This window comes from Bison bison, unplaced genomic scaffold (assembly GCF_000754665.1).
Source record: "Bison bison bison isolate TAMUID 2011002044 unplaced genomic scaffold, Bison_UMD1.0 scf7180017864518, whole genome shotgun sequence".
Taxonomy (NCBI): Eukaryota; Metazoa; Chordata; class Mammalia; order Artiodactyla; family Bovidae; genus Bison; species Bison bison.
The window spans coordinates 19,331,649-19,343,836 of NW_011495071.1; the positions used below are offsets into that span (position 1 = coordinate 19,331,649).

Here is a 12,188-nt window from a genome sequence, read left to right on the forward strand (position 1 = left end):
TTTGCCAACAAAGGTCCGTCTAGTCAAGGCTATGGTTTTTCCAGTGGTCATGTATGGACGTGAGAGTTGGACTGTGAAGAAAGCTGAGTGCCGAAGAACTGATGCTTTTGAACTGTGGTGTTGGAGAAGACTCTTGAGAGTCCCTTGGACTGCAAGGAGATCCAACCAGTCTATCCTAAAGGAGATCAGTCCTGGCTATTCATTGGAAGGACTGATGCTGAAGCTGAAACTCCAATACTTTGGCCACCTCATGCAAAGAGTTGACTCATTGGAAAAGACCCTGATGCTGGGAGGGATTGGGGGAAGAAGGAGAAGGGGATGACAGAGGATGAGATGGCTGGATGGCATCACCAACTCGATGCACATGAGTCTGAGTGAACACCGGGAGTTGGTGATGGACAGGGAGGCCTGGTGTGCTGCAATTCATGGGGTCACAAAGATTCGGACACGACTGAGCAACTGAACTGAACTGATGGCGTCACAGTATAACCTCCCTAAGACCAAGATTCCCCATCTCTAAAGTTGGGATAAGAATATGTCCCTTGACTTCCTCAAACCTAACAAGAGCAAATGAGCTGTCTACAGCACTGCTTGTGCACTGTACGATGCTGGATTCGTCACGGTTACAGTATACAAGCCAGCGGTCAACCCAGCTAGTTCTACCCTTTTCAGAAAATGAGCATCTTTGCTTAGTCAGTACTCCTAAAGGACAGGTTGGGGACCATCATGTACAAAGCCCTTTGTATGTGCCAGAGAAGGAGATCAGATCTGCAGCTCACACTGGTTCAACACTTGTCTTCACAGCAATGCAATGTTTGTTACTATGTCACATTTTGCACCCAAGCAAAGAAACTTAGAGAGGTTCAAACATGTGCTGAATCACCAGCAGACCAAAATATGTAGTTGTCGGCCTGGCTTTAAAGTGCATCCTCATTCTATTAAGTCAGTGCCGAATGCCAGGCTATGGTAACACAGAGGACAGGAGTGATCACTGTCCACAGAGACCTGCAGACCACGAGTGCCCAGGGTGGTGTGCGGGTGACCACACTGCTCAAGGCGTACACTGGCCAAGCAGGGCAGCATTAGGACCCAGGGCTCTTGACTCCCTAAGCCGTCTTCAAGTCTCTGAACCGAGAAGTGTGAAAAACCTAGTGGGAGTTTTGGCTGCTGGGTGGGTGGTTCTGTGAGCACAGCTGGAGAAGGGGAGTGAAAGGAACTTAGGAAGTTGCACTGGAAGGTCAGCTCCTTCTGGCAGGGACCTTGGCCCTCTTGTTCCTTGCTGTGCCCCAGCAATGAGAACTTGGCATAAAATGGGGACTTAGTAAGTCTTGGTTGAATGAATGGGCGGATGGAGGAGGGACTTTCTTACATAATGGCCCCTGAATCTTTGGAAAGTGTCTGTGGAGGAGGGTCAAGGATAAGGGCCAAAAGGGCCCCTCCCACCCCGGGCTCAGACCAGACACTGATCTGAGTCATGCTTTGTGAACCCTACTCTACCAGGGACCAGCAGTAGAGGAGGACCCGGGTCAGAATCAGCCAGCAGACCAGGATAAATCCTGGGACCACTGACCTGGCTTCTAGGATGGGATTTCCAGGGACAAATGACAAGCTCTGTGTTGTTTTGTCCCTCAAGGAATGGGTTCAGAATGGGGAAAACAAAGACCAAACACCTTGACTATGTCTGTCGTATATACTGTGATTGAAGAGACCATAAATCCAGGCATTACCTATGTGGGGTCAAATGAGAAAAGCATACACAGGTAGTGTGTGCACGTATATACACACACCCACATGCACACACAGGATAGAGATCACATACGTGTGTTCAGATTTCACCTGTGAGTATGGTGACAAGTGTGTGTACATGCCCACATGCACACACAGAAGGACAGAGACCACATATGTGTGCACACATATGTGTGAGCATGGTGACAAGAGCTCTGGGTCTCCAGGAACTGTCCCACACCACTAGGCTGCTAGATGCTGATTGGGGCAGAGGCAGATCTGCAGAAGTAGACCAAGGGCCTTTTAGGAGAAAACAGAATCCCCTACTCTTCTCCTTCTCCCCAGGCATGGGCCATCCAGTCTTCAGAGATAACCAGCCCCAGCTGGTTACCACTCACCAGAGGTACAGCCTTCTTCTCATGGGAAGAGGAAATGGATGGGAAAGTCATTCTCTCTAAAATAAGTTCCTGGATGGAGCAAAAAGCCTTTGGTTTTGCCCAAAGTTGTTGTCTTTTGCTGGAATTTGGATATTATCAGGAAAACAAGATTAGGGAGGAAAGAAGACTTTAACACCAATATCAAAAACCAGGAGGGAGAGAGAGTGTTAGCCTGGCTCAGGAGAGAAACAGAGAGCCCACTTCAGATTAAGACACCACATGTGAACAAATGTGGGCAGCTCAATCCCTGAATCAAGATGCTCCTCTGAAGTTAGTAAGGAGCGAGGACAGGCAGGGAGGGATGGGGAGGGGGAGGGGAATACAGATGCACCTATACATACAGATCGTGTGTTCGAGCCCTGGTGTAGAAAATCACGCAAGAACAGCCCAGCCTGCATCTCCAGTCCGTAGGACATATGTACCAGGGCAGTGAAGACGGTGTGTTTAATTGCACTGACATCGGGTGTCACTGTGGGGGAGCCCCACATGTATGTACAGTATTCAGTCTCCTGTGTGTGTCCAGCGGCAACCTGGAGTGGACTCAATACCCCTTGCTCATGAGACATGTTAAGACCAAAGAGCATTGCAAACAGATATCTGCAAGCCAAAAGAGGATCCAGACCTATGACACAAGATAAAAGGGGGAAAAGGTACTTTGCATGTGGCCTGACCATTCACTGGAGTTGAATGGCAGACGGTATATGCTGGGGTGTTTCAGTACCAGGGCAGAATGTGACTCAGTGGTCTTATAAACCCACCAACCCCCCTACAGGAAGCATTCAATCAGTTTGAGGAGAAAGGGCGGGACAACAAATACCCACACCAGGCACTTACTTCAATGACCTGACCTCCCTACCTGTCTGAGGAGCAGGACAAACTTCAGATGTTAAATGGGGCCGTGGGAGGGAATCAGATGTGTGGATTTCAACTGCTCTCAAGATGCATGCACAGCCAAGGAGCACACCCTGGACATGGGCCAAAACCAACCAGGGCTGGGCCAGGCAGAGCCCACGCATCCCCACTGCATTTGCTCCCAGAGCCAGGGCAAAGTGGAGCAAGGCTCCAGCAAGCCCTCAGAGAGCCTGGCTGACGGCCGACTTTTGACCATTCCCACCTCCTGAGCCAGAGTTGGCCAGGCTGTTTCAATTCGGTCACTCTGTAAACAGAGGTGTGGTGAGTGAAAGGTTTAAACATTCCTCTCCAGTTCCCAGTTGTGGGCTAAGTGGTGGGAGAAATCGGGTGAACAGAGCAGAGTGGTAAGTGTCTGGCTCAGAGAGCTTCCTGAGAGACGGCACTGGCTTGTCTAGGATGGAGTAGCCCAAAGTGGGGGTCCTTGGTCATCAGAGGAAAAGTGGCTGGGCTGGGTTGGGACAAGCTGATGACTGGGCTCCAGAAAACATCTTTCACTCAGTGTGACGTATGGTGGGTTATGGTGCCTCCTGCAGAGCCTCTGAGTGGGGTAGCTCGGGAAGCAGAGGGGGACGGAGCATTGGGGTACAGCTGCTCTGCCTACACCTGAGCTGACCCGCTCACCCTGCTTCCCCAGACTCCCAACTTGTCCCCTCCTACAGACAGGGCCTGCAGAGGACTAAGTACCTGCTCCTGAAGTCAGCACAACCATTGCTACATTCCAGGGAGCACAGCCCGTAGTGGAGAAAGTGACCACTGATCACACAGCCCAGGGAAAGAGAGGCGGCCACACGGCCCGAGCTCCACCCTGGGCAGAGGGGCCGGCAGGACAAGGCATGACTGGTCAGCAGTTAAGAGCCTGTCGACGATCCAGAGACACGGAGACGAGTGTCGAGGCCTGCAGTCCTCTGCTGAGTGAGGGCGAGGGGGGACGGTAAGCTTAGCATGCTCCCTTACAGCCTAATGTCTCTGAGTCTCCACATTTTATCTATAAAATGGGCACATCAATCAAAGCAACTTGTGTTATACCTTCCATGGATATGTAGCCATTCATATAAAATTATAATTTCTTGGACTCCCTGGTGGTACAGTGGAGAAGAGTCTGCCTACCAGTGTAGGAGACGCAGGTTCGATCCCTGGTCTGGGAAGATTCCACATGCTGCAGAGCAATGAAGCCTGCGCTCCGCAGCTACCGAGTCCTCATGATCTGGAGCCCACGCTCCGCAACAAGAGAAGCCCAAGTACCACGACAAAGAGCACCTCAGCCCCACTCTCCACACCTAGAGAAAGTCCACGTGTAGTAATGACGACACAGCACAACCAAAATAAAATAATTTTTTAAAAATTGTAATTTCTCACTAGGCCTGTGGGTTTCCAAACTATGTGCCAAGGCATGCCCAAGGGACCAAAGTGAATTCACAGAGGAGCTGCAGGATATTTTAAATTTTCTAGGGAAGCATGGTGATGCTTGTCATATACCTTGCAAAACACCCCTACCAAGTTATATTTGGATGTAAATACTTAACAAATGAAACTTTTAGGTATTTCTTTTGATCTGGGAGCAGTGTGAAAAAAGTGACTAAGACATGAAAGGTGCCACTGAGTCAGGAAAGTTTGGGAACCTCTTTATTAGGCTCTGAACTCCTTAAAGGCAACGGCCCACTTATTAATCATCTCTGTATATCTGCTCCCCTCAAAAACTAACAAAACTTTCAGCTTTAAAGTTGGCATGAAGTAGGGCCCAATAGACATTTGTTGAATGAATGAATTTAAAACAAAAAAGAATGGAACAGAATATGTAAATGTAGCCTCTTCATCCACCTCTGCTACTAAAGGGCCATCATGTTCCTGATCTAAACTGCTTAGCAAAGTGAGATATCATCTCCTCCCTGCTTAGGAGGCAGAGCTAATTTGCTTTACTTTAAAAAATACTCACTGGCATGTCCTCTTCACTCTCTACCCTGCCCTTCCTATAACCACACTGAAGGCTTTGAAGCTGGCTAAATGGTGCAAGGGAAGTTGACTGAATCCTACTCATGTCTTCCATGAGTGTTCAATCTGTGTAATTTATCAGCACAGACCCAGCCCGTGGCATTTCCCTTCCCCTCACCCCATCCACGTGCAAAGAGAGATTAAACAACCCCAGACTGAAACTTACTCGCGGAGTCCTCTTCCTCGGAAACGTGAGGTTGAGATAGTGATGAGGAATGGATGACTTGGCCAAGCCGAGGTCGGCATTCTCTTCATAGTTTTTACGCCAAGAATCTGTTAGGAAATAAGACAGATTCGGATCCTGCCACTGCTCCCAGGGGGTGTCACTGAGACAAAGTCCCTCCAAAGTAACTCCCTCACCCCCAACTGAAGCTGCCAGGGCCTGTGTAGGGAGCTTGTGCCACTCTGTCAGTGAACTCCCAGTGACAAGGGCAGGTGCAGACCAGCGCCATGTGACACCTGCCACACAGGACCCACTTGTATACACAGAAAGTGTTAGTCACTCAGTTGTGTCCGACTCTTTGCGACCCCATGGACTCTAGCCTGCCAGGCTCCTCCCATTTGTGGTATTTCCCAGGCAAGAATACTGGAGTGGGTTGCCATTTCCTTCTCCTGGGGAATAGAACCCGGGCACAGGGTCCACCCCTATTTAGGCTCAAAAGCAAAGGGAGGGCAGGGGTCAGCCCCAGAACAGAGGCCACCAGTGTGAAGAGCAGCGAGATGTAGGTGCAGAGCAGAGATGGCTCAGGGGAAGGGAAAGCCTCGTCCGAAAGCAGGTCCTTACCCACAGGCCTCAGAGGGGTGCCCCGGAAGAGCTCGTAGAACTTGGAGAGGTACATGACCATACTGAGCTTGTCAGGCTCCTGGGCCGATGCCATCTCTTTGCCTGTGGTCACTGGGGCGATGCCAAACTCACGCTCCGCCACGTCAAATGCCAGCTGGTTGTTCTCCACAGCGTGGTCTTCATTCAAAGAGTCAAAGTTGCTAGAGAATCAGAATGAAGTGAAGTTCAGGGAGAGGATGGAGAGGGATGAAGAGCTGAACAACCTCAGCCGTAAGGAGCACTGCAGGGGACACTGCTCCCGCTCGGATCCCTCTACCACCACCCCCGACCCCTTAGCGGGGCTCAGCCAGAAGAAGTAAACCCCGTTCTCACTCAGGGAGGGACCAAATTAGATCTGGGCCATGAGAATGTCACTGGGCTGAAAACATAAGAAAATGATTGGAAAATCTATGAGCTATTTTATTTTTAAGTAGTTCCCTTATATTCTTTTCCTTTTAATTACAAAACTAATACGAGCTTCTTGTAAATAAAAGAATCAAGTTATATAAAGTAACAAGCGAGAGCCCTGTCCCCTTCTTGAGGCAACTTCATTCTTAAAGGTACCAGTTGGGTACCTTTACTAGGTTGCCATCCAGCCTTCTGGACAAATTTGCTCATGGGTATGAGGTTACACTGCAGTTTATTTTAAAACAACAGAATAGACATATAGTGCTTTTGACATCATAAAGCATTTCCACAAACATAATCCAAACTTCCTAATGACCTTGCTATTATTCCCAATTTATAGATGAAGAAGCAAACTCAGAGAAGATAAGGGGCCTGCCCAACAGTATACAGCTAACAGATCTGGGTCTCAAATCTAATTCTTTTGGCTGTAAAACCTCAAACCGGTCCCCAGAATTAAGTCTTGCCTCTAAGTCCTCTCTTGAGGCTAGAACTTGAAGGTGCAAATGCTCAAATTTCCCCAAAGAAGAGAGTTTGGAATGTAAGTGCAATCAATTCGTGAATCTGAGCCACTTTAGCTCCTCACAGATCAGACAAGCTGCAGGCAGAGAAACCAGTGTAAAGGGAAGAGAACAAACCGAAGAAAAAACTCAAATCCAAAGTATGCGAAGAGAATACTGAACCAAGGATTCTGCATGTAGAACAGCCCTGGTCTCCCTTGTCTCCAGGGTCCCCTTGAGAAGTGAGGAGCTTGCCAGGTCCAACGGGGCCCCAGACTCACATCAGGTCAGGCCGGAAGCGGTGGATGATGGCACACAGGGCCAGGCCACTCCGCCAGGACGTGGTCAGGTCGGTGACATTGACATGCTGGTAGCCCTCGGTCTGCTGCTGGCACCAGGTTAAGAGCTTGCTGGGCCTGACGTCTGACTCTGCAGCAGGAGGAGACATAGTGGTGAAATGCTTTGCAGAAATCTCAGCAGCTACCCTGGGGGCCCCCTCCATATGCCACCATGGGTGGGGACCCGGAGGAAAAGTATGGAAGTGAGGGGCTGTGGGCACGGGTACAGCCCTGAGGGGGTCCTATTGAGAGCATCAGGATGCTGGGACAGGAAGCGTGGTCTCTTGCAATAAAGAGTCCCTAAGACCCCTACTCTGTCCAGGTCCTGGTTAGAGGTCAGGAACATAGGGGTAAGGAAGACACGGACTCTGTCCATAGCACATTTATCCTGTGGGGAAGACAGACGCATTAGTGGGTGACAGTGATGGAGAAACCGTGCCAGGGGAGCAGGTTTGCTAGAGTCTGGCAGTGCCAGGGAATTCACCAAAGAGAGTCATGGAGGAGGTACATACGAACTGCTTCTAGAAGAGTGTCTAAGACAGAAGGAGGTCTCCAGGGAAGAGACAAGGACTGTGGCATGGCAAAGAATCTAGAAAAAGCTGCCATGTTATGTGAAATGGTTTATCAAAGGGCCAGCAGCAGTGGGGCGTGTGAATGTGGAGGGCAGAGAGGAGTGGCAGGCAGGACACAGGTCTGGGCAACTGGTGCCTCTTTGAGCAGGATGGTGACCTGAGCACAGCTGGATGGACCCTGAGAAGTTGGCCATTTAGCCCTCCTTTCCTTTTGCACTGAGCGCCGGCCTTGTGCCCAGTGCTGTGCCAGGCCCCGGAGACCAGTAAAAGAGCGAAGCACGTGGAGCTGGTTATCTAACTGAGGAGTCAAGATTCCTCAGACTGGAAACAGGAGAAGAAAAGCAAGTCCAAGGGAAGTCATTCCAGTTCACTTTAATGTACCAAGCACTTGCCTCTACTTCAACCCGTGATACTATGGTTGGTATTGTCCTGTCCTGGGTTTACAGGTGAAGAAACTGAAGGGCAGAGATGAGAGGCACCTGGCCAAGGTCACTGGATCATTGGGGTCCCAGGAGGCCCTCTTACCTCGCCTGGAGAGGCCGACCGATCTCCTCACTGAGCCCAGCCTCTCAAGAGGGTACTGGTGCAGCTCCTTAGTAATGTACAAATGCTTCACCTAGGGGGAGAGGGAACACAGCAGTCTGCCAGTTCTTCCCCAAATCCCAGTCGCAGGGCCTCTGACTTTTCCTCTCTCACTGAAGGGCACGACCTTCGGCAAGGGAACCAGCAACCTAATACAGAGCTATGAATCTGTTATCCACCCAAATGTGGGGGAAGTCAAGAGTGAATATAGATAATTGGCTGATTTTTAAAATTCACACCATTTTTATGCTATTAACTGAAGAGGTCAGAGCTTGTGTGACTCTAAGTCAGAGAGAGAAAAAATAGACTCTAGAACCTCAGATGGAAAGGACTTGATATTTAATCAAGTAGATTATTCAAGAGAGCTATGCTCAGCAATGGGCTTCCCTGGTGACTCAAACAATTAAGGATCTGCCCGCAGTTCAGGAGTGCATGTGCTAAGTTGCTTCAGTCATGTCAGACTCTTTGTGACCCCCATGGACTGTAGCCCACCAGGCTCCTCTGTCCATGGGATTCTCCAGACAAGAATATTGGAGTGGGTTGCCATGCCCTCTTCCAGGGGATATTCCCGACCCAGGGATCAAACACGCGCCTCTCATTTGTGTCTCCTGAATTGGCAGGAGGGATCTTTAACACTAGTGCCACTTAGGAAGTCCAAATGCAGAGACTGGGGCTCAGTCCTTGGGTCAGGAAGATTCCCTGGAGAAGGGAATGGCTGCCCAATCCAGAAATGGCTACAATGGCCCAATCCAGAATTCTTGCCTGGATAATTCCACGGACAAAGGAGCCTGGCAGGCTACAGTCCATGGGGTCGCAAAGAGTTGGACATGAGTGAGTGACTAACACTTTTCACTCTTCATGCTCAGCAGTGCGTGTGCTCAGTGACTAGCAAACATGTAAATACGTGTACATATGTGGACACACACCTACATGTTCCAGTTCTTTCCTGTGGGCTAGAGATGCTGACTACCCTGTGGCTTTCCTAGAGAGAGGAACTGCCCCACCTTTAGGCCAAGAGGCATTGGTGACTTCGGTCCCAGGACTGTGCCAAGATTTTAGGTGACCACCCCCTCCTACCACTCAGAGCACAGTGACCCAGACAGGACTCCAGGCAAGGCCTTACCTGATTCGGCTTGATGTTGTTTGAGTTGAGGTTTGGGTACCGTGTCGCCGGGTCTAATGTGTACTGCTCAAAGTTCTTGTTGATGTTCTCTGGGGTCGTTTGAGGTAACAGTCGGTAAAGACTTTCTCTGGAGGGAGGCAGAGCTGGGGTCAAAGATTGCTCTTGCAACCTTGGGCTTTCGGTCCCACCCCTTCCCTCCACCACTCCCCGGCCCCCGCCCCGCTTCCCCTGTTCTCAAGAATTTCTTAGATGTGCTTGCATAACCCTTCCCAGCAACGCCTGGCCCTCCTGGTTCCTGAGATTTATAAAGCAAGGGAGAGTCAACAGGGTTGGGAGGAAGCAGGAGGGAGCCTGGGAGGTGGTGATGCTGGCCTCCTCCCCTGGGCAGAGGGCAGGGACTCAGCTGGCAGCCCAGCGACCTGTGGTTTTGCTATAACTGCCACTCAGCCTCCTGTGGCTGCTCCCTCATGACCACAGGTCTCCACACCCAAGACCAGCAGAGGCCTGTCCCCACCCTCCAGCCCTGACTTTTCCCAGTCCACCAGCTGTCACAGCCATGTGGCCCACAGCAGGGGTCTGGGAGGAGGCTCAGGATCTCAGCAGTGGAAGAGGCCTAGGAGGTCAGAGCACCCAACCCTCCACGGAGTGGGACTCAGTGCTGCAATGGAAGCTTCCCCTAGACCTCTTCTGGCTCCTCAGCAGTGCTGAGAACCCCAACTTTAGGGCTGCCCTGAAAGATGAAGATTTCTCTTTGGCATCCAAGACTTAAGAGCCTGGCCCCTAGGGAAGTAGATCATGACAGAGGTTCGGGGATACTGAAGGTCAAATCGGCCACATGTGGGAAGGCAGAGAGAGTGGGGTAGGGGCTCCAGATTTCATCCAGCCTCATTCCCTCTCCTGCCTGAATTTTGACTCGGCCCTGCCTCCAGCTGAGGGTTCTGCTGTCAGTACTCACCTTTCAGCCAGAAGCTCCAGGGGAGAAGTGCCCTGGTCCCAGCTTTTCACCATCCATGCAGTGTCAAAGGCTGCCAGGAAGCCACGGGCACAGCCAGTGCCCATGGGCCAGAATGGCTACAAAAGACACATACAAAGTTCCAGTTGATTCCAGTGATTCCCAGCCTGCCATCCCATTCTATCCAGCACTTGGTGTTTGCCAGGCCCATGGAAGGCACTGGGAGGACAGAGAGGTGACAGGCACATCCCTGGGATTCACCACAAACACAAGTAACTGTAGCATACAGTCTATGCAAGGGTGCTATGACACGGGACAGCATAACTGCTGTGGGGGCTCAAAAAGGCAGAGGCAGATTCCCACCCACCCTGGGGGAGGGAGACAGAAATAATCAAAGAGTACTTCATAGAAGAGGTACGTTCATGCCGATTTTAAAGAATGGATAGGATTCTGATCTTGATCCATTCCGGAACAGAGAGCAAAGGCTTGGTGGTAGGAAAATAACAGAGCCCGATGGCAGAACAGCCTGTCTGGTTTGGGTGCAGCAGAGAGCGTGGGAGGAGAGTGCTGAGAGAGAAAGCTGGGAAGGAGGACTGGGACAGCAGCAGAGGGCGTGCTGAGGGCTTACGCAAGGAGCTTAGGTCAGAGTCTGCACACCGGGATGAGCAAGCGTGGATTCACGAAGCTAAGTTCTAACTAAACTGCTCCATGTGCACCCAAAGCATGGTTTGAAATCTGATGCTAACGTGGCGTACATGCGTCAGCACTTTTGGTCGGTGCTTACATTAAGATACAAATTTCTCCCTCCTGAAAGCATTCATTTAATCTAAGAATGCTAGCATCTGCAGATTTTCTGGGAAGAATTTTGAGCAAGGAGGCCATGGACTTTGGAGCCAACACTCCTTTCTTGCTCCTATATGAACTCTATGCTGAAAGTCCACAGAGATCCACAGACTGGAGGAAGAAGTCTCAGGATCTACAAGCTCTAAGAAGGATGGCCCATGAAGTCCAGACTAGGGCCGCTAAATTTTGCGCTCCAACCGAGAAGCCAGCCCAGAAGAAACCAGAAGGGCAAGGGAAAGTGTTCCTGCCGGTACATAGGCAGAGTTGACTCCTCTGAATTTAGTCAAAGGGCAAGCTCTGAGGCCAGGATGGGTTCGTCAGAGTCCTGCCAATTGGCTGAGAGCCTCTCCTTTCCCTGGGCTTCAGGACAGCAGATGCTGCCAGTTAGAAAAGCAAAGTGGGGGATCTATCTTCCAGCAGGAAGCAGGGGAATCCAAACGCAGGAAGTACCTCAAGCAAGCTGTCACCCACGAGGGCCACGAGCAGCAGGTGTGACTGCCGCTCGCGCACCAAGGCCGCATTCTCGGAGGCGTACATGGAGGTGAAGTCGAACATGGCCACGTCGGGCTGCCCGTAATGGTTCATGGCAAAGTCTAAAGACGGCAGCTGGTAATTGGTGGCGAAGTCTGCAGCCTCGCGTGCGTAGGAAAGCAGGTTGTCCTGGTTCACATTCTCCGCGCGCAGCAGCGTCTCTGTGTCGGTATAGTCCTGGGGGAAAGAACAGGAGCACAGCGTAGCAACTTGCCCCTCAAGAGGGCAAGGAGTCATATCCACTTCTTTGCGAAAGGACTTGGAATGGATTTGCAGAAAGGCTAATTGAGAGAGAACTGGAAAACTGGGGCCCAGGGAACAAAGAGGAACCAAACCAGTCATCTGGAATGTTGAGAGTTATGATTAAGCGTCACATTTGGCTTTGAGCTTCCTGGCATCCAAGGCAAAAGGGAAATGAGATATGTTACAGGGCTTTCCTTATCAGAAAGAAGGAAG

The 12,188-nt window shown here is 50.7% G+C and overlaps 1 protein-coding gene across 5 annotated transcripts in view; it reads right to left on the reverse strand.

Annotated features, from left to right (window-relative positions):
- Positions 1-12,188, reverse strand: part of MICAL2 (microtubule associated monooxygenase, calponin and LIM domain containing 2) — a 241,958-nt gene that overhangs the window by 117,582 nt on the left and 112,188 nt on the right. For all 5 annotated transcript variants that reach the window (XM_010830618.1, XM_010830615.1, XM_010830616.1 and 2 more), the window contains exons 9-15: positions 11,652-11,909; positions 10,362-10,477; positions 9,407-9,533; positions 8,227-8,317; positions 7,073-7,220; positions 5,848-6,047; positions 5,230-5,336 (exon numbers count right to left, since the gene is read on the reverse strand). In XM_010830618.1, the coding sequence (XP_010828920.1) occupies positions 5,230-5,336; positions 5,848-6,047; positions 7,073-7,220; positions 8,227-8,317; positions 9,407-9,533; positions 10,362-10,477; positions 11,652-11,909 (1,047 nt within the window). The remainder of the gene's footprint in view (positions 1-5,229; positions 5,337-5,847; positions 6,048-7,072; positions 7,221-8,226; positions 8,318-9,406; positions 9,534-10,361; positions 10,478-11,651; positions 11,910-12,188) is intronic.